Source organism: Poromitra crassiceps, assembly GCF_964638095.1.
Source record: "Poromitra crassiceps genome assembly, chromosome: 7".
Classification (NCBI taxonomy): Eukaryota; Metazoa; Chordata; class Actinopteri; order Beryciformes; family Melamphaidae; genus Poromitra; species Poromitra crassiceps.
This window is the reverse complement of record NC_139628.1, coordinates 34,848,327-34,871,851: the sequence shown is the minus strand read 5'-3', so window position 1 is coordinate 34,871,851 and position 23,525 is coordinate 34,848,327. Positions and strand designations below refer to the sequence as shown.

The window sequence follows — 23,525 nt, the reverse complement described above, 5'->3', positions numbered from 1 at the left end:
CAATTTGTTATCCTTATTTTAAAACATACCTTATCAGATCGATAGAACTCAACATAGCCTAAGGTCTTGCACGAATATGTCTACTGGTAAATTAGGCATATATAGATAATCTACCAAGCAACACTTGATACAAATATAGGTAACCATTTCACAGCAGTACAGCCTACCATGGTGGAAAATTAACCATTCTTTAAGTTTGAATGATATCAAAATATATGTTGCATGGTGTAGCCTTTGTTTATGTCGAATTGTTACAGATAACCATATCTAAATAAATATAAATCATTCGTTGATTTGAAGCAGTCGGTTGGTTCTCCATCTTCATTCTTCTTCCTGGTCATTTGGTCGAAGCTGGTTCAAGCACATAGTCCAAGCACATAGCCTACACAACAAGGTTCTTTGTTGGCAATGTTTATTGACAAAAACACACTGGCAGATACATACCAAATGGTTCAAAGTAAATCTATCAAAAGTCTCAAATCTGTCAGCATTTAGCTTATGTTATTGCAATATCTTAGGTTGAACAACTGATGATCAGCAATATTCTCACAGTAATATGCACATGGGAATCAAAACGTAGCATTCATTTTCACAAATAATTTGACCAAGGGACAATGTGCCTCTGTTCTGTTGTGCTGTTCCTGCGCCACCATGGTACTCCGACGGCCATCCCTTGAAGAAACAAACGACACCGTGTTATATTAATTACTATAACATAACGCCACCAAATTTCAGTTAAAGTAGGCTATAACGGTGCTCACACATTAGCACACGATGCTAATCGAGCTAGCGTTAGCTTACAAACATGAGCATCACTCAAACAGTCCAACGAGTCCAACATAGCAGAGCACCAAGTGCGCAACCAAATCCACCTCAGTTATACATTTTAGAGTTTGCCCAGAGATAAGTATAATAGCAGTTTACCTTGTGGAGGCTTAGCAGCAGCTAGCAGGCTGGAGACTCACACCAGGCACAATGCACCAGGATCACACCACACCATGGTCTCTTGGCCAGGCCCCGGACAAGACGGTGGTCGGCTGGCTGGACTCCTACTCGCCCATACCTTCGGACTAAAAGTTATTATATTTGTTGTCCTGGATCATTTCACCACTGCAACCAGCCAGCCAGCGAGCAAGCTAGCAAACAGAAGCGAACAACAAGATGGCAGTCGTTCAAGCCTGTGAGACAAATTCGGAAACTCCCCCGGCAGCCGCTAGGGGCAGCCGCCCCCTCCTCCTTCTTCTTCTTCTACTAGTGTTTTAACAGCCCTCTCTCCCCGTACTTCCGTGTAAAGTTAATCCATTCAACCAATCAACGATGAGCAGGAAGCGGGAGATTCAAAGTATGATATGAACTGACACACTGTCATGATGTCCTGGTGAGTGTTACAGTATGATATGAACTGACACACTGTCATGATGTCCTGGTGAGTGTTACAGTATGATATGAACTGACACACTGTCATGATGTCCTGGTGAGTGTTACAGTATGATATGAACTAACACACTGTCATGATGTCCTGGTGAGTGTTACAGTATGATATGAACTGACACACTGTCATGATGTCCTGGTGAGTGTTACAGTATGATATGAACTGACACACTGTCATGATGTCCTGGTGAGTGTTACAGTATGATATGAACTGACACACTGTCATGATGTCCTGGTGAGTGTTACAGTATGATATGAACTGACACACTGTTATGATGTCCTGGTGAGTGTTACAGTATGATATGAACTGACACACTGTCATGATGTCCTGGTGAGTGTTACAGTATGATATGAACTGACCAGTCGGCAATACAGCCAGTCTCTTTTTGAGGCCAATGCGGAAGTTGCCATACTCTCAAATGGCCAGTGGGGGGCGCAGCTTGTGTAGCATCATCCCCTGAACGTCCATTCAACTCTATGTGAAATGAGCCAACTTCTCTCTCGGTCTCTGTCTTAAATAAACACTTTACAAATGAGTTTATGGTCTGAAAAAACAATTTCAAGTGTTTTTCATGCTCTCAAGGCCCCAGTTTTTTTAATTATAGCCCCATTTCGAGGAAAATAGGCGATATACTTTGGATATTAGGAAACAGTAATACTTCCGCCCGTTAGAGGCAGCAATGTGCCGCAAAGGCATCTAGTCTGCGGAAAGTACACGAATAAGAAAACCTAGCAAAACAAGGCTAGTATGGCTAGCAGATAGCAAGTCATACTTTAGCAAATTATCAGAAAATAGCGCTACTTTATGATATTTTAATAATGTTAGTAGACACACGTAACTGTATAGATGGCATACATGTAACGTGACGCTCATAACATGGCGGACCATTTAACGTTATCTAACGGTATGTAAAGTAGCCTAACGTTAAATGGTCTGTCCATGTTATACAGTAAGCGTCATAAGGTTATATGTTAACGTGACATAACATCACAAGTTTTTGCAGACATGAATGCTGTTGGTCGTTTGTTCAATTTGCTTTTCTGTATGGTATTGGACATTAAAAATGATACATACTTGTCTTGAGGCATCCGCCAAGCTCAGCAATTTGTTATCCTTATTTTAAAACATACCTTATCAGATCGATAGAACTCAACATAGCCTAAGGTCTTGCACGAATATGTCTACTGGTAAATTAGGCATATATAGATAATCTACCAAGCAACACTTGATACAAATATAGGTAACCATTTCACAGCAGTACAGCCTACCATGGTGGAAAATTAACCATTCTTTAAGTTTGAATGATATCAAAATATATGTTGCATGGTGTAGCCTTTGTTTATGTCGAATTGTTACAGATAACCATATCTAAATAAATATAAATCATTCGTTGATTTGAAGCAGTCGGTTGGTTCTCCATCTTCATTCTTCTTCCTGGTCATTTGGTCGAAGCTGGTTCAAGCACATAGTCCAAGCACATAGCCTACACAACAAGGTTCTTTGTTGGCAATGTTTATTGACAAAAACACACTGGCAGATACATACCAAATGGTTCAAAGTAAATCTATCAAAAGTCTCAAATCTGTCAGCATTTAGCTTATGTTATTGCAATATCTTAGGTTGAACAACTGATGATCAGCAATATTCTCACAGTAATATGCACATGGGAATCAAAACGTAGCATTCATTTTCACAAATAATTTGACCAAGGGACAATGTGCCTCTGTTCTGTTGTGCTGTTCCTGCGCCACCATGGTACTCCGACGGCCATCCCTTGAAGAAACAAACGACACCGTGTTATATTAATTACTATAACATAACGCCACCAAATTTCAGTTAAAGTAGGCTATAACGGTGCTCACACGTTAGCACACGATGCTAATCGAGCTAGCGTTAGCTTACAAACATGAGCATCACTCAAACAGTCCAACGAGTCCAACATAGCAGAGCACCAAGTGCGCAACCAAATCCACCTCAGTTATACATTTTAGAGTTTGCCCAGAGATAAGTATAATAGCAGTTTACCTTGTGGAGGCTTAGCAGCAGCTAGCAGGCTGGAGACTCACACCAGGCACAATGCACCAGGATCACACCACACCATGGTCTCTTGGCCAGGCCCCGGACAAGACGGTGGTCGGCTGGCTGGACTCCTACTCGCCCATACCTTCGGACTAAAAGTTATTATATTTGTTGTCCTGGATCATTTCACCACTGCAACCAGCCAGCCAGCGAGCAAGCTAGCAAACAGAAGCGAACAACAAGATGGCAGTCGTTCAAGCCTGTGAGACAAATTCGGAAACTCCCCCGGCAGCCGCTAGGGGCAGCCGCCCCCTCCTCCTTCTTCTTCTTCTACTAGTGTTTTAACAGCCCTCTCTCCCCGTACTTCCGTGTAAAGTTAATCCATTCAACCAATCAACGATGAGCAGGAAGCGGGAGATTCAAAGTATGATATGAACTGACACACTGTCATGATGTCCTGGTGAGTGTTACAGTATGATATGAACTGACACACTGTCATGATGTCCTGGTGAGTGTTACAGTATGATATGAACTGACACACTGTCATGATGTCCTGGTGAGTGTTACAGTATGATATGAACTGACACACTGTCATGATGTCCTGGTGAGTGTTACAGTATGATATGAACTGACACACACTGTCATGATGTCCTGGTGAGTGTTACAGTATGATATGAACTGACACACTGTTATGATGTCCTGGTGAGTGTTACAGTATGATATGAACTGACACACTGTCATGATGTCCTGGTGAGTGTTACAGTATGATATGAACTGACACACTGTCATGATGTCCTGGTGAGTGTTACAGTATGATATGAACTGACACACTGTCATGATGTCCTGGTGAGTGTTACAGTATGATATGAACTGACAGACTGTCATGATGTCCTGGTGAGTGTTACAGTATGATATGAACTGACACACTGTCATGATGTCCTGGTGAGTGTTACAGTATGATATGAACTGACAGACTGTCATGATGTCCTGGTGAGTGTTACAGTATGATATGAACTGACACACTGTCATGATGTCCTGGTGAGTGTTACAGTATGATATGAACTGACAGACTGTCATGATGTCCTGGTGAGTGTTACAGTATGATATGAACTGACACACTGTCATGATGTCCTGGTGAGTGTTACAGTATGATATGAACTGACAGACTGTCATGATGTCCTGGTGAGTGTTACAGTATGATATGAACTGACACACTGTCATGATGTCCTGGTGAGTGTTACAGTATGATATGAACTGACAGACTGTCATGATGTCCTGGTGAGTGTTACAGTATGATATGAACTGACAGACTGTCATGATGTCCTGGTGAGTGTTACAGTGTGATATGAACTGACACACTGTCATGATGTCCTGGTGAGTGTTACAGTATGATATGAACTGACACACTGTCATGATGTCCTGGTGAGTGTTACAGTATGATATGAACTGACACACACTGTCATGATGTCCTGGTGAGTGTTACAGTATGATATCAACTGACACACTGTCATGATGTCCTGGTGAGTGTTACAGTATGATATGAACTGACAGACTGTCATGATGTCCTGGTGAGTGTTACAGTATGATATGAACTGACACACTGTCATGATGTCCTGGTGAGTGTTACAGTATGATATCAACTGACACACTGTCATGATGTGCTGGTGAGTGTTACAGTATGATATGAACTGACACACTGTCATGATGTCCTGGTGAGTGTTACAGTATGATATCAACTGACACACTGTCATGATGTCCTGGTGAGTGTTACAGTATGATATCAACTGACACACTGTCATGATGTCCTGGTGAGTGTTACAGTATGATATGAACTGACACACTGTCATGATGTCCTGGTGAGTGTTACAGTATGATATGAACTGACACACTGTCATGATGTCCTGGTGAGTGTTACAGTATGATATGAACTGACACACTGTCACAATGTCCTGGTGAGTGTTACAGTATGATATCAACTGACACACTGTCATGATGTCCTGGTGAGTGTTACAGTATGATATGAACTGACAGACTGTCATGATGTCCTGGTGAGTGTTACAGTATGATATGAACTAACAGACACTGTCATGATGTCCTGGTGAGTGTTACAGTATGATATGAACTAACACACTGTCATGATGTCCTGGTGAGTGTTACAGTATGATATGAACTAACACACTGTCATGATGTCCTGGTGAGTGTTACAGTATGATATGAACTAACACACTGTCATGATGTCCTGGTGAGTGTTACAGTATGATATGAACTGACACACTGTCATGATGTCCTGGTGAGTGTTACAGTATGATATGAACTAACACACTGTTATGATGTCCTGGTGAGTGTTACAGTATGATATGAACTAACACACTGTCATGATGTCCTGGTGAGTGTTACAGTATGATATGAACTGACAGACTGTCATGATGTCCTGGTGAGTGTTACAGTATGATATGAACTGACACACTGTCATGATGTCCTGGTGAGTGTTACAGTATGATATGAACTGACACACTGTCATGATGTCCTGGTGAGTGTTACAGTATGATATGAACTGACACACTGTCATGATGTCCTGGTGAGTGTTACAGTATGATATGAACTGACACACTGTCATGATGTCCTGGTGAGTGTTACAGTATGATATGAACTGACAGACTGTCATGATGTCCTGGTGAGTGTTACAGTATGATATGAACTGACACACTGTCATGATGTCCTGGTGAGTGTTACAGTATGATATGAACTGACACACACTGTCATGATGTCCTGGTGAGTGTTACAGTATGATATGAACTAACACACTGTCATGATGTCCTGGTGAGTGTTACAGTATGATATGAACTAACACACTGTCATGATGTCCTGGTGAGTGTTACAGTATGATATCAACTGACACACTGTCATGATGTCCTGGTGAGTGTTACAGTATGATATCAACTGACACACTGTCATGATGTCCTGGTGAGTGTTACAGTATGATATGAACTGACAGACTGTCATGATGTCCTGGTGAGTGTTACAGTATGATATGAACTGACACACTGTCATGATGTCCTGGTGAGTGTTACAGTATGATATCAACTGACACACTGTCATGATGTCCTGGTGAGTGTTACAGTATGATATGAACTGACACACTGTCATGATGTCCTGGTGAGTGTTACAGTATGATATCAACTGACACACTGTCATGATGTCCTGGTGAGTGTTACAGTATGATATGAACTGACAGACTGTCATGATGTCCTGGTGAGTGTTACAGTATGATATGAACTGACACACTGTCACAATGTCCTGGTGAGTGTTACAGTATGATATGAACTGACACACACTGTTATGATGTCCTGGTGAGTGTTACAGTATGATATGAACTGACACACACTGTTATGATGTCCTGGTGAGTGTTACAGTATGATATGAACTGACACACTGTCACAATGTCCTGGTGAGTGTTACAGTATGATATGAACTGACACACACTGTCATGATGTCCTGGTGAGTGTTACAGTATGATATGAACTGACACACACTGTTATGATGTCCTGGTGAGTGTTACAGTATGATATGAACTGACACACTGTCACAATGTCCTGGTGAGTGTTACAGTATGATATGAACTGACACACTGTCATGATGTCCTGGTGAGTGTTACAGTATGATATGAACTGACACACTGTCATGATGTCCTGGTGAGTGTTACAGTATGATATGAACTAACAGACACTGTTATGATGTCCTGGTGAGTGTTACAGTATGATATGAACTGACACACTGTCACAATGTCCTGGTGAGTGTTACAGTATGATATGAACTGACACACTGTCATGATGTCCTGGTGAGTGTTACAGTATGATATGAACTGACACACACTGTTATGATGTCCTGGTGAGTGTTACAGTATGATATGAACTGACACACACTGTTATGATGTCCTGGTGAGTGTTACAGTATGATATGAACTGACACACACTGTTATGATGTCCTGGTGAGTGTTACAGTATGATATGAACTGACAGACACTGTTATGATGTCCTGGTGAGTGTTACAGTATGATATGAACTGACACACTGTCATGATGTCCTGGTGAGTGTTACAGTATGATATGAACTGACACACTGTCATGATGTCCTGGTGAGTGTTACAGTATGATATGAACTGACACACACTGTTATGATGTCCTGGTGAGTGTTACAGTATGATATGAACTGACACACTGTCATGATGTCCTGGTGAGTGTTACAGTATGATATGAACTGACACACTGTCATGATGTCCTGGTGAGTGTTACAGTATGATATGAACTGACACACACTGTTATGATGTCCTGGTGAGTGTTACAGTATGATATGAACTGACACACTGTCATGATGTCCTGGTGAGTGTTACAGTATGATATGAACTGACACACTGTCATGATGTCCTGGTGAGTGTTACAGTATGATATGAACTGACACACTGTCATGATGTCCTGGTGAGTGTTACAGTATGATATGAACTGACACACTGTCACAATGTCCTGGTGAGTGTTACAGTATGATATGAACTGACAGACACTGTCATGATGTCCTGGTGAGTGTTACAGTATGATATGAACTGACACACTGTCATGATGTCCTGGTGAGTGTTACAGTATGATATGAACTGACACACACTGTCATGATGTCCTGGTGAGTGTTACAGTATGATATGAACTGACACACTGTCACAATGTCCTGGTGAGTGTTACAGTATGATATGAACTGACACACTGTCACAATGTCCTGGTGAGTGTTACAGTATGATATGAACTGACACACTGTCATGATGTCCTGGTGAGTGTTACAGTATGATATGAACTGACACACACTGTTATGATGTCCTGGTGAGTGTTACAGTATGATTGAACTGACAGACACTGCCATGCACAATGAAGCCACTCCCACGTTTCTCCGTTTGAATACAAATGACTAGATAGACACCAGTATAGTGATTCAACCTTTTTCATATCAAGGACCCCTAATTTACTCAACATTAGAGCCATGGACCACCATTTGATGGGATGTTGTCTCTTGAATGAAAATCTGAATATATTATAATAATTACTATTATATTGTTAGATATGATGTTTTCCAGAATTCCATGACTCTCTGTATTGTAGGTCGAGAGATAACTGAAACTATGATCAAAACAGTCATTCTTCTACATCATCTAATTGTGTTCACTTCGTATAAATGAAATAATGGTGAAGTTGAACAATTCATCAATTTGCTGGGGACCCCCTGGAACCCCCTCAAGGACGCCTGGTCGTCCGCGGACCACACGTTGAGAGCCACTGCACACGTAGGTGTTGCATAGTACTTAGCTGAGTTGTAGGATACTTGTGGTAGGACACAGTAAGGTCAAGAGAAGACTGCCTTGCACAGTATCATGACCATCAATTTGAGATGCATGGAGACTATCAACACCAATCCAGGTGCTGTAAATAGACTCCAGTCATTTTCCAGCTGATGGAAAGGTAGCAACTGTCAACAGCCGGATGCGTCGACTCAGCATCACATTACGCGTAAATGCTACGCTAACACCCAGCTCCTCATACTGAAGCCTATACCCTTATGCATTAGTAATGACATACCTGCGTTAAGAACGTGTGTAAAGTCTATGCTTATTACCCTCACCTCCGGATACCTACTGTACTGTTAGCATCCACTCATTAGCTGCCACTGCGATGAATTATAGCTCACAGCTACGCTTTTCGGCGCGCTAACAACGAGGCGTGGGGGTGGCGAGTTAGTCCCCTCACCGTCCCCGTTAATGTCATAATCATTTGCAGCACGAGGCGCAGGCACGTGGAGAGTGCAATTTGAGATCCAGATGTGGTGCAGCAGCAACATCCTGATGTGGTGCAGCAGCAACATCATCCTGATGTGGTGCAGCAGCAACAGCAGGAGAAAGGACACGCACTCATAGCCGGGCGACGGCGATCGCCCGTCGACCTCCGCCACCCGCGTAAGGTCACCAATTAGAGAGCGGCGCTTTGGAGCCGAGCCTCACTCTGTCATTACGGTGGCAGTCGCCCGTGCCCCCCTCGCCCTCTGCTGCCACCCAGTGCCTTCATCAATAATTCATACACATAAGGGACATGGGAAGGGCCTTGCTTTCACTTCACTTCATATGATTGATATACAAAAAGGGTGTTTATAGCTCCTGTTCTACTGTACATGCCTTCACAGCTGTGCAGTACAGAACAAGACATACACATAAGAGTCTGCACAGCCCAACCAAATCCAGGAGAGTTTGAGAGAATACAAACAAATCTTTAAGAGGTCGATGAGTGAATTTGCAGATGGCATGCGTTTTACATACCCCGACGTACTGATGACTGCACACGCCGCAGTCGGAAGTAACAATGTATTTACTTTTGAAAATGACCGTTTCCCGCAAACTTTGGATTATTATGTCGTCGTGTGTGAGTACACGAGTCATAACATGTACATATGAGTGTTTTTTGGCGCTGTTGAAATGTGTATTTTTGAAATGTGTATTTTTGGGGACTGAACGGCGGTAGGCTGCTGTACCGTTCACTAGCATTGTAGGTAGCGTAGCAGGACGGGCGCGGGGCTACTTTCTAATGCACGCACAGCACAGGGAAGAGGAAGGCGTCTTCCTGTCGGGAATGTGGCAAATAGGCCAATCTCGCAAAATGTTGCTGTGTTCCTTTAAGGCCAACCGGCTTGAGGTTTTGGTTCAGTGCCACCTGTTGGCCAGTTGTCTTGTCTTGTTGGCCAGTTGTCTTGTCTAGACAGATTTGACCAACAAAAATTGCAGTCGAATTACGGACGGATGAGTAACACTCACGACACCTTTTGTTTTGCATTCGCTGCACGTTCATCCAGGCCATTTTATAGACAGTTCCAAAACAAACTCAGGGCACATATTTCATCAACACCTCCTGACTGATATGAATCAGGGCCGATGTCAAACCCAAATCAGTATTCTGTTAACAGCTCACTTGTGCCTCATTAACGACTGGGCTAGATGTTGCCATGGCTACCCGGCAGAAAGGCCATCGGGGGTTCACAGTGTCAGCAGCCCCCCCCCCCCAACTCCCTACCACTTCAACCCCCTCCTCACATACAGGAGTCATTACCTCTTGCCTTGATTGGCAGATATATACCTATATATCACAAGGTATAGACCTCAACATTCACATTTAAAATGGCTGTGTTACATAAATTATAGTTTTTTTTAACATGCCTTAGTATCTGCCTGCCTGTCAGTGGGCTATACTACTATAGGGTGTGATGCTCCTCAGTATCTGCCTGCCTGTCAGTGGGCTATACTACTATAGGGTGTGATGCTCCTCAGTATCTGCCTGCCTGTCAGTGGGCTATTCTACTATAGGGTGTGCTGCTCCTCAGTATCTGCCTGCCTGTCAGTGGGCTATACTACTATAGGGTGTGCTGCTCCTCAGTATCTGCCTGCCTGTCAGTGGGCTATACTACTATAGGGTGTGATGCTCCTCAGTATCTGCCTGCCTGTCAGTGGGCTATACTACTATACGGTGTGATGCTCCTCAGTATCTGCCTGCCTGTCAGTGGGCTATACTACTATAGGGTGTGATGCTCCTCAGTATCTGCCTGCCTGTCAGTGGGCTATACTACTATAGAGTGTGATGCTCCTCAGTATCTGCCTGCCTGTCAGTGGGCTATACTACTATAGGGTGTGATGCTCCTCAGTATCTGCCTGCCTGTCAGTGGGCTATACTACTATAGGGTGTGATCGATGCTCCTCAGTATCTGCCTGCCTGCCAGTGGGCTATACTACTATAGGGTGTGATGCTCCTCAGTATCTGCCTGCCTGTCAGTGGGCTATACTACTATAGGGTGTGATGCTCCTCAGTATCTGCCTGCCTGTCAGTGGGCTATACTACTATAGGGTGTGATGCTCCTCAGTATCTGCCTGCCTGTCAGTGGGCTATACTACTATAGGGTGTGATGCTCCTCAGTATCTGCCTGTCAGTGGGCTATACTACTATAGGGTGTGATGCTCCTCAGTATCTGCCTGTCAGTGGGCTATACTACTATACGGTGTGAGGCGCCTCTGGAGTGTTGGGCATTAAACGGCTGCCATGTTTGCAGGTAAAGAGGCCCCCTCTCTTCGCTAATGGCACTCCAGCGAATGACCTTGACAGCTTGAAAACGAGCGCATTAAGTAGAACACTTTAATGTGTAATTATGCACTTGTTCCAGTGGAACTGTCACCACTCGGTGGGTTAAGTCATTACGCTGGCTCAGGATAAATGTAGAAAAATTAAATAAAATCAATTCTTTTTTTCAAATGCCTATCAAAACAATTAAGGGACAAAAGCGGCTTTGATATGATGACATAAAAGGGAGCATCGCTCCGCTAATTAAAGTGAGTCCATTCAGACGACGTTAGAAGTAACAAAGCAACAAAGAGCAAGGCAAAAAAACACTGCTATTCCTCATCTTACAAACAAATAATGCATGGGATTGTGAGATGCTCTTATGTTTGGACAAACTGGTTTAAAGAACATCTTATAGATTTGCCCTCGCTGTGCCCCTATAGTCTCACCCGCTCAGCTACAGAAGAGATACCCGCTTACTAAAATGTGAGAATTAGATCCATACCTTAACATTCTTGACTGTAATAGCTTATTTCACCTTAGCTTCACTTTTAAAATAGCCTATATCAAACTAAATAATATATAAAGAGACTAATGTTGTGTGTGTGATTTAATGAATAATATTGTAGCCAAAACAAACTTGAACTGGGAATTAAAAATGATCATTATGACGAGTTGGCTCAGGATGTACAGTAAAACACCCAATGTATGTATTTGTGATAGATAGAGACTAGATGGATGGATAGATACTGTAGGTGGTTTTGATAGATAGGTTGTTTTGTAAGGAACTGGCAGGTTGATGTGTGCTCACAACCTGCTCAGGTTCCAATAGTTTTACAGTAATATCTTACAGCTCCCTTGTGATTGCTGTGCAATATAATGGCCACCTATTGAGATAATTAGCTACTTTTCTTCTGTTTATACCGTGCGCGCACAGCCAGTGCAGAAAACTGCTCGTGAACAGTAATTAATCTTAAAGAGAGAAGGGATGGGATACATTTTCTGTCAGAACTTCCTTACTTTTCATACTTTTAAAAAGGCACTGGGGTTTTTCAGCTGCCCTCATGAGGAAATGGCTATTATTGATCAAATGAACACATTTCCATATTACCATGGCCACAGAGTAGTTTCTCCTTGGCCTGTGCCCATAAATTTGCTCAGCTGGATCATTCACGCTAAGGTCTCTCAGAGGACTTTGACAGCCTGGAGGCATTCGCATCGCTGCCGCCACCTCCTCCTCTCAGCACCTGGGGATCTTCTCCGACACATTCTGCGCGACCTTTTTTATTTAGAGAGCGTAAACCCGTTACAAGGAGTGCAATGCATGATGGCAAAAACAATACAGGGTCACTCCAGCCGCCGGGTGTAAAATGAATCTGGCAATAGGTCTTTGAAGGCATCGTTGTTAATGCTGCCGTTTGTACTGGGCTCCAGAAGACGATCTGTAGACAGTGTGTGCGTACGTATGTCTATATACGATTTGTATTTTCCACGGTGGCCAGTACACCTCACTCCCTGTCCTTTCCACCGCCTGCCGCATTCACCGCGGGCATACGCACGCACTGATTCACTGTCTCCAATGTTGCTAGGCTACCTCACTTCTCCACTGTTTTCTGTTTGAAAATCTACTGTTCAATAAAGCAGGTCAAGGGAGACCTGTGGGTTTGAATACTGAGCAATGTGAACCTGCAAGAGTACACTGACACTAACAACCTTTCACAATAGGCCTTTTCTTCCGTTTCTCCCTCTGACTCGCGAGCACAGCGGTGCGATGTGTGTCTCCGTGGCTTCACGCCTCTCCTTCAATCACATTATTTATACTGTACATGGGGACATTTATGGCCTTCGCTGACTCTACTTTCCTGTTTTAAAGTGCAATTTGAGTCATAACCACAGTGGTGAAGGAAAAAAATGCTCCTCGCATGGTCTTCCACTCTTCTTTCATGTGCTGTATTATCCAACCCAGCGCCGTCTCAATACGAGAATAGCCTACTTATTATTCCTGCTTTGTCTATCCTGTTCTCAGCATTTAGATGTTGGACATATTCCAAGCTTTAGACTGTCAAAACACGGCGGGTTTTCCAAGGTTAAAGGGTGAACAAGCAAGCTGCTCTGCGGGTCCCGCGCAATTTCCACGCCGCCTCCTCCTCTTCCCTCCTCGTGTGCTCTCAGCGGTGATGAGTGGAGCGCCGTTTGACCCCGCCGCAGAAAGAGGGGCCTAGCTCCTTGAACCCTGCGGGGCGGCACGCGCCGACCCCCCGCGACCCCCCGGCTGCGTGGCCACCTGATTTCCCTGGAGTCCCCAAACAAAAACTCATTGGGGTGACCCCCTCGACTGATCCCTCGCTCCTCCAAAGCCCATGTAAATTATCCCAACCCCCCTCTGTCTAGAGAGGAAAGAAAAAAAACTGATTGTTGAGCAGCGCTGGCCGGTGTTGGAGAGATACTAGTCTTAGAATGCTGAAAAGGAGAGAATAGAGAATGAAAGTTTTTGTGAGCTCTTGAGATTTATCTGTTACGTATCATGAGGCTGGAGCTATTTCCACATCTTTATCCTAAGCAAACTCTAAAAAGGGCCATATAAATATTTCAGCTGCACTTCCGTCTCGTGGTGAGAGGTTATTTAAGGTTGTGACCAAGCAGCCTTCTGAGGGCGTACTTAAAGTGCTGCTTTCAGTAGCTTGTGTTTGTTGTTGTTGTTGTTGTTAGCAGTGATGGCGGGAATGCAGCTAATTACTCCATGTTGACTGTACTTCCCGAGGACTAACGTTTTAAAAGTTAAATGAAGGAGACAGATAGTGAGCTACAGTAGCTTAGCTATTTATGTTCAGCCACTCCGGCTGTTTGAAGGAAGATGAAAATGAGGTTTTATAGCGGCTACATTGCTAACTGGAAGCTGCTGTGTAGGACAGATTTATACCGTTGTCTCGTGTTATTCTAGTCTTCCATATTTTAAAGGGAGAGTTCACATTTTTTTAAAGTCTAGCCCTATTTGCTACTTAGCAATGATGATGTTGATTGGTAGACTTCTTTCTCAGCACAATCCATGCTGTTCCTTATAGTAGTTCTGGAAAGTTGGGCAAAAATGAATGCAAGCAGGGCCGGCCCGCCCATAATGCGAACCAAGGGGCTGCCTAGGGCCCCGGGAGTTGGGGGGGCCCCCCCCCAATTTTTTTTTTTTTTTTTTTTTTTTAAATAAACATAGGCTATAATATTATAGGCTGTGTGTGGTAGTTAAAACATAGGTTGACGTTTATTTATGTTTGTAGTTTAAACAAAAACATAAATACTGTAGGCTACATACAACACAAAAGGCTGATATTTACCTTTTGTCGCCACCTGGTGAGTAAATATATATGTAACTAAAACCATTCAAATTGACAACCGGTCCTGCATGTATCTACCGGTCCTTGGCACAAAAAAGGTTGGGAACCCCTGGTTTAACTGACCTGGCAACCCCTATGGCTGCTGGGTTCTACACGCTTGCTTGACACTGATAGGGCTACAAACGAGCGTCATTGTCATGTTTTTTTGTTTTAAATATTCTTCTAAATATGGCTAAAAGTCCAAAAACGTCAAATTTTCTTCGGCGCTGCCCTAGCGGGCAGCACCGAGAGTCCCCTCCTTACAGCACCCCCTACTCAAAAGTACTTCCAGCGCGGATGCCCCCAAACCCCCGCCCCTGGGAGGGGGCCCCTGATCTATATCCTGCTTAGGGCCCCCAGATGGCTAGGGCCGGCCCTGAATGCAAGGTCAATGAATCGGGTCACGCTCCTGTATGTACAAGCTGACCGAGGTTCACTAAAATGTCACCTACAGTGCACACACACACACACACACACACACACACACACACACACACACACACACACACACACACACACACACACACACACACACACACACAAAGTCCATTTCAGTGAGCTGAAATTTGCTTGTACATACAGTACAGCAGCTTGACCCCATTGACCTGCCCAACTTTCCAGAGCTACTATGAGGAACAGCATGGATTGTGCTGAGAAAGAACTCTACAAATCAACATCATCATTGGTAAGTAGCAAATAGGGCTAAACTTTTTTTTTTTTTTAACTATCCCTTTAAACGGTGGGAGATGAGCATGCAACCCTGGGGCAGAACAGTTGTCTGTTCATTGTCTCCACCTACAGTATGAGGAGCTTTGCTCTGATTTTGTCATCACTCATCCATTGGCAGAATCATAAAACACGGGACGTGATGTTATACTGTCCGTTGTGCCAATAGATGGTACACACATGAGGTTTGCCTTGATGTTGAGAGTGGCATGGGAGCTGTATCTCAGACATGGGAAGAATGTAAATTTCGGGACACATCATCAGTAGTGTACCTTTGAATCATGGGGAGTTTCGGCCTTTCAACACTAGACACCCTCATCTAAGGTGGCCAGCTACAGGGTGATCAAGCCTGAGCTGTCCCATGACCAATCATGAGAATTGCCTGGTTGTTTAAATGGCGCAGCCCATAATGTATAATGTCAATACATTCAAATCATGTTCCTGAGGCTGTCAATCTTGGAGTTATTGTTTTACCTTCTTTGCAAAGATACCGTAGTCTCACATAGTACACAATGTCTTCTGGCAGCACGCTTCCAGCGACGGAGGGTTTGAATCACAAGTCAGGATTTCCGGGTTTTGCCGTAGGAATTTCTACGCTAAAATCTGAGGCTGTTACGGAGGTCCGGCTCCCTGCGTGTATTGGTGCATCGTTCAAAATGCACCGCCCCACGAGTTGCGTCACGCCGTCCGTGGTTGGTCAATTCATATGTCTGTCACGTTAACCACTTTTCAAGAGTTGTCCACCGGACGTAGATATCTCTCTACGGCTGGCTACTGCGAGACTAAAGAAAGATACAGTGACATTACATTTAGCAAGTTTTCAACTCGTCACTTTAGCATTGCTAGCTGCCTGCAAATACAATACACTACTAACATTAGCATATAATGCCAACATTAGCGTGCTGCCAGCACGTTTTGTAACTGTCAAGCTAGCATTTGTGCTGATTTGATAGCATCTCTAGCCAAAATGTGACAGTGGACAACTCTGAGGTAAAAACACTTGAGATCAAACCAAGGACACAGCTGTGTGTGTCATGGGTGATTGTGTCTATGTTGCCTGTCTGTACATAGATCAGGATTTATCTATGTGTAGGCAATTATGATTAATAACTAATACCAATAATAACTATGTAAATCTGCTTTAGAGCTATTGCTTATGAAATAAAGTCAATGTAAGTTACATTTTCTATATATCAGAGACCTATGAGATACAAATTCATGTACTGGTGGCACATGGTGGTCACCATTCTGCTTCTATGTATATGATCTGTGTGTGTGTGTGTGTGTGTGTGTGTGTGTGTGTGTGTGTGTGTGTGTGTGTGTGTGTGTGTGTGTGTGTGTGTGTGTGTGTGTGTGTGTGTGTGTGGTCTGTCTCTAAAACTGTCAATAAACCAATGCCTTTACTGTATGTTGTGCAAGCTCATATTAGCAAAAAAAAAAGCAACATGGCATCTACAGAAGTCACTAGCTTTAGCCAAACCAGCCTCTACTGCACGTCCTACTTCCTAACCTTATTGACAATGTTAGGGATTGGCAAGAACTAATCAACTTCCAGCAGCACACACAGCCTACACACATAGCCTACACACAGCCTACACACACAGCCTACTCCATTGACTGTGTACTCTGTCTCTGTCCCTTACACCATAGAAGGGGAGAAGAACCCCTGCACAGTTAAGTATGTTACATATGTATGTTACTATAGATCCCTGATTTCCATATAAATCTGTCTGTTTGTCCAGGCGGTAGACTACCACGTGTGCTGGCTGTCCTGTCATTGTGCCCAGCATGTTTGCGTTCGGCAAGGGGAGGGGAAGGGGGGTGGAGGGACATTATGAAGATGGACGACGCTGTCACAGCGGGACGGTGTTTGTCGCAACGCGAGCATTTTCCCCTACTCTGTTATCATTATCATAGCTGATGTTATTGTTAGAGTCGCCATTTCGGGAAGCAGTTGTGCCGCGCGAGGGGCTGTGGGCAGAACGGCTAAATGGGAAATGGAGACATTGTAATTCATGGGTGAGTATGTGTTGTATAATATCTACATTTACAGATAATTGGGAGCATAGAGTATGACTGCCGCGCCTCGCCAAAGCCACAATGGCGGCGGCGACGTGTGTGGCCGCGCGGTATACAAAAGCAAGCGGCGACAAAAGAAAGGGCTCCCAGGCTGATGTATAGTTCTTGAAGGGCGTTTTGTATGGTTAATGGCCCCAACAACAACCATACACACATGCACCATACATGAGGGAGCGTCGGGGCTCGGTGAACAATGTACACTGACTTTTACGAGCCTTGTGTCGCACATTAACACACTAAGCAGCAGCCGGCACGAGCTGTGATCAGAATTCAGCAACACACCCAAATCAATTTAGTCCCCCCAAAATGTTACAATAAGCAACGCCGTCTCGATCGAATAGTAAAGTGGCAGCGTGCGAGTAATATAGCAATCGCAAATACATGTGAATGCATGGCGACGGTGGTCACAGTTGTGCTTGGCAGTACGACTTCACGTGTTGGGATGACAGGCGACGCATGTTAATGTGTTGCCTCTCCTCTCCTCTCCTCTCCTCTCCTCTCCTCTCCTCTCCTCTCCTCTCCTCTCCTCTCTGGCTGCTTGTCCTTTAGGATGCTGAAGCAGGTGTGATAAATGCTGCCGTTTAAATCAAAGCACTCCCCTCGCCCCCCTCGCCTCCACTCTGGGGAGAAGGAGGATGCCTCGGCGCTAGATTGATATCAGGAGGCCCGGCCGTATCCTGCGAGGGCTGACTGATGGTCTGTCTGGATAAAAAATGAACTTTATTCCCCGCGTGCCGTGCTATGATTCATGTACCTCCCCTTCCCCCAGCCTTCCCCCAAAAGCCCTCCGCACCTATAGCCTTCGCTGCACTCTCCCTGGAATCAGTACAGTACATCATACAGTATAGCAGCGCCTGCCTGACACCCCCCCCCCCCCCCAGCAAATCACATTAACGTGTTCATATTTGTGTTTACGACTTACATCACTCCGCATCCCAAAGTAATCCACAGTAACATAACATTATGTTCCCATTAAGCAGCTTGGGGTGAATGAAAAATTAAACATCCTCTTAAATCTGTCGGCCTTTCCGAGGGACTCTTTTTCCCGGTGATGTTCCAAGAAGAACATCATCACTACTATCTGAACCATTTCAAAACACAGCTATATTGCAATGTGTTTTCGAGAGTAGAATCTTGCTCTCTGAGTTCTGTCTGGCGGCGATTTCTTCCCCAGCGGAGTCACCACATCTCGCGTCACGTGTCGGAGATATATTTGACCACTGGCTCTGTTTGGTCCTTCTGCCCTTCCACACAAACATGAGTGACAGGCGGGCAGAGGAGACGGGGGTCGCATTACTCACCGTTAGCATTCTGTCCGTCCTGTGCTAAAAACATGTCACTGCCTTCATTTTCCGCTCCAAAAGTGAGTGGATAGTGTGGGAGGTGACAGTGCAAAAAGAACACAAAGTCTTGCTTTAGATTCAAATGAGTTCGCCGTCTGTGTAAGCAAAACTGCACGTGCAAATAAAGGATGATTGCTAATAAATAAATAATCCACAATGTGTGTCTTTCACATCTCACTTCAACTGCCAAAAAGACGACAAGCCAAGCCTAATGGCGTTATATCGAAAAAGGAGAGAAAATGTTTTGACACTTTCCCATGGTCATTTAGGCCTTTATATTGTCTGTTCGGAAACAAGTTGTTAGCCTATGTGCCCGCTACCACCAAAACAACCCTGCAATTGATTCTTCCTCTTTGGAGAGGGGTTGCAGCAAATCATAAAAGCGTTTTTTTTTTTTTTTTTTTTGTGCCAGAGACGTGTCAATGTCATTGGAATAGCGTTTCCTTAATTGCACCCTATAAAAGTGATGACTGATGGTTAAGGCTAATGAGAGAATGGAAGAGGACAGCGTGGCGACATCCCATAATTATCACCTCAAATCTAAAAGAAGAAAAAAACGAACGAGGAAAGCATCAGAAAGATATATGTTGTTTTTTACAAGCATAGAGAATAGAGCTGAACAGTCACGTGACATTTCTCGCCCCGGACATGAGTTTCCCATTCATTTTCTCCACAGACATTTCAAAAAACCTTATATAATGAGTTTTTAAGGCTGGAACCAAGCCAACCCGTGACCTACTGAATCGTGAATGACCATAAAACATTTCACGAAAATGAGTCCCCCCCCCCCCCCGATGTTATTTCTTTATTTTTCCTCCAACTGAAATGTTTTATGGTCACTCAGGATTCAGTAGGTGTAGAAAAGGGTCCATGATGGCCCACCATCAGGCCTGTTCTAGGGGCAATTGACGCCCACGAACCAAGGCTCCAACGATGTAATGATGATGACACCGCCGTGACATGATGTCAGAGTTCACCTGTGAGGTTATCAGCGATGTCAGACGGTCTAGGCTGACTGTGATGGCAGACAGGACTTTATGAGGTCACCGATGATGTCATACCTCCCCGGACGTTGTGACATCACCAACGATGTCATACACCAAATGTGGGGGGGTATATAACAAGGTGTTCTGTTACGGTATTGTATTCTTGGTCCTAGGTTTCCCTTTCTGTATACGATGTATACTGCTTCTGCCTGATGTTCAATAAGGTCGCCTGAAAAAACATCTCTGTGGTTCTAACCGATCACTGCCAGTGAGCCCTCACCTAAGATCCAGCACACTTCACACTTCACCCAAGGCAAGCACATAAACTTCCTTACAGTAGGTCATGGGTTGGCTTGGTTCCAGCCTTAAAACTTGTTATATAAGGATTTTTCAAAATGTCTATGGAGAAAATGAATGGGAAACTCACTTCCGGGGCAAAAGATGTACGCGACTGCTCAGAAAGAGAACGGTAGGTATTAGGTAAATGACAGCCGTTTGGAAATCAGTAGGTAGGAGGAAACCCTACATTGCGGCCTACAGGATGACATGTTCTACCAAGAAATGTATACGCTGAGTAGTGTCTGTTTTCTGCTGACCCCTCAAAGCAATCTCACCACAATCTGACATTTCTGCGGTACAAAAAAGAAGAAGAAGAGAAAATAGAGGATGTCTCGTGACATCTAAAGGTGCTCTTCTTCGATGGGGATTGAGTAGCATCTAAAGGTGCTCTTCTTCTATGGTATTGAGTAGCATCTTTCATAGCACATCGGCATTTTGATACAGACCAATGTCCAGCAGCCAACACAGCCAATCCCTCAGGGATGGTAAAAGGCCAGAGCGTAATCCTTTAGAGGAAATTGAAAGCCTTCGTGGCCGAAGGAAATACAACGCCAGCAGTATATGGCATTGATCAAAAGGTATTAAAAGTGTAATAGAGATCTGTTAGCGATTGATTAAAGGTCATATGAAGCCTAACAGAGATTGAATAACAATAAAAAAAAAAAGATCTATAGTGCAAATATTGGTCTTAGGGTAACTTCATATGAACATTGCGACAATGATTAAAGAGCTTTCAGACTCAGAGAGATTTATATCAAGCAGTGTTCAAGTCAATTTGTGAAATTGAACAATAAAATGAACAATGCTGTCACGTGAAATTAGCTAATTAGTATAAATAAGAAATGGACAATAAAGTACTCTAGCTTTACTGCTTGATGAAAGACCAAGGACAACTCTGTGTATTTCAGTTTGCTAAGTTCCCATCCAAATAAATTGATCTTTTTGTGGCTTGAATGGATGATTTTTTTTAAATAAATTTGAACGGGGACAATGTAGAAAGAACATTAACCTTATAAAACAAGGGCAAATGTAATGTACCAGGTTTTAGCAAATTGCTATTTTCCATCCGTAGTTGCTTCATATAATTAGTGAGATCTAAATATTACGTGCACTCCTGGTACTGTGAGGTGCTTTGGATAAAAGCGTCCACCAAATAGCCAGTGGTACAGTTGTTTTCTACCCAAGGAAGCTGGGATATTTAAACCGTTATTGACATACCATGGTTTCTTTGAAGTTTGAATTGGCCAAGTAAAATTGGGGAGAAAATGGGGGGGGGGAATCCGAAAAATAATAATAATAAAAAATAGAGAGATGATTAAGGCACTTACCCTAACGAGACCTCTGTCCCTGCAGCACTGTTTTGTGTGACTTGATTGAAGGGGCAAAGGGTATAAGTATACCTACAGGGGAAAAGAAAAGAAAATATACACATTGAGAAAATCGGTAGAGCAAGGCTGAATCCCCAGTGGTTAGAACAGTGCTTCTCCTTGCTCTTTGTGCCTGGCAAAACATTGTCTTACACAGGAGGCAGGCAGAGTAGAAAGACTGGGAGACACCTTCATGACCCCGACATGCTCAAGCTGGAGTGGAGACAGTAGCTTCAAGTAGGCGTTTCACTAAGGAGAATTATTGAACTAGTGAGAATGTCTCTGCTCAATGGCTACCTACTGGGACAGGAGACTGACAGGGAGCTAGCAGTTACCCCAAAGCCACCCACGGTTTCTCTACCGAGGCAGAGAGGAAACTAGAGGAGTTAGCAATTAGCACAGACAACCCGCTAATGTAGCAGCCAGGGCTGGTGTTGGACGGCAGAGGCGACGATCGCTATAGCTCCAGTGTGACAGACTGATCAAAGACCCTGCTGGTGAGACGGACAAAGCAAAGGCAGCAGGGCTATTTTCCTTGACATTTGAACCAATGCATTGGATGTTATAAGAGCAGGAGACACCCAGAGTGAGGGAGAAAGAGAGAGAGAGAGAGAGAGAGAGAGAGAGAGAGAGAGGTAGAAAGTGCAGGGGATGGGAGGAGGAAAAAATGGTTGCGGCATGAGTAGACGTGGGCCGGGAAGTGGGGGGGGGGGGGTCAAAAGCGGTATGAGAGAAAAGCAAGATGAAAGAAGAGAAAATGATGAACATCAGAGAAAGGGGGGATAGAGGGAGAGAGAGGTAAGGATAGAGGGAGAGAGAGGTAAGGATAGAGGGAGAGAGAGGTAAGGATAGAGGGAGAGAGAGGTAAGTGATTGGCTGCCGAGTTCTCTGCTCACGCGGTTGTTTGCAGCCTGCATTAAATGCTTCTCATCTCTGAGAGTTTCATTTAGTGCATTTATCCTTTCATGTCTACTACTGTATGCTTCACAGTGGTGCCCCTTCCCCCCATCCAGCAGAGATAAGGACCCAAGAAAAATAAAATAAAATAAATAATCATCTTTTTGACTGCAGAGTTAAGCGCAGTACAGCTCGGAGTAGAATTAAATCCCCCCTCGACAAGAAATCTGACACTATGCAGCAAGGTTTCTTCTGAGATGTTTCTGTTTACTTGTATTGTTTCACCCTCCAGACCTATCTGAAGGCAGGCTTCCATGGAGCACTCTCTCTATTCCCCCAATACATGCAGTCATCATCTTAGGTCACACAAATGGCTTCAAGTTTAAAGTTCCTTCTGTCAGAACAGAGTTTGGCAAAAGAAGCCTGTTCTACTCCGGTCCTCGGTCCTGGAACGATCTTCAGGCCATTCTCCTCAAACCTGAGACCCTTACACTTAGAATGATGGAAGCGGTCACTGTTAACTCATTGAGTGGCAATGACGACTTTAGTCGTCAATTGCTTTAGTAACGTTGAGTGCCAAAGACGACTAAAGTCGTCAATTGCGTTTTTTGACGGTGGGACGTGTATCAAAGCCAGATCCATCTCCTGTGAAAGTATGGTGGCTGTTGAATGTGTAAAAGCTATTTTAGGGACCCATTAGGTGGCGACAGTGCTCTCCAGATTAGAGAAAGGCCAGGAGAAAAGAGAGAAGAAGTCATGAGGAAACGGAAATCGCATCGATATGCATGAAGCATAACGTTAGCTGTGCCTGTGAACAGCAGTCAATCTGCTGACACCACAATTG

The 23,525-nt window shown here is 44.0% G+C and overlaps 1 protein-coding gene across 2 annotated transcripts in view; it reads right to left on the bottom strand.

The window, feature by feature from the left end:
- Positions 1–23,525, bottom strand: part of LOC310779111 (glucosidase 2 subunit beta-like) — a 188,214-nt gene that overhangs the window by 13,600 nt on the left and 151,089 nt on the right. For both annotated transcript variants that reach the window (XM_083639610.1, XM_083639611.1), the window contains one exon: positions 21,746–21,817. In XM_083639610.1, coding sequence (XP_083495736.1) covers positions 21,746–21,817 — 72 coding nt within the window. The remainder of the gene's footprint in view (positions 1–21,745; positions 21,818–23,525) is intronic.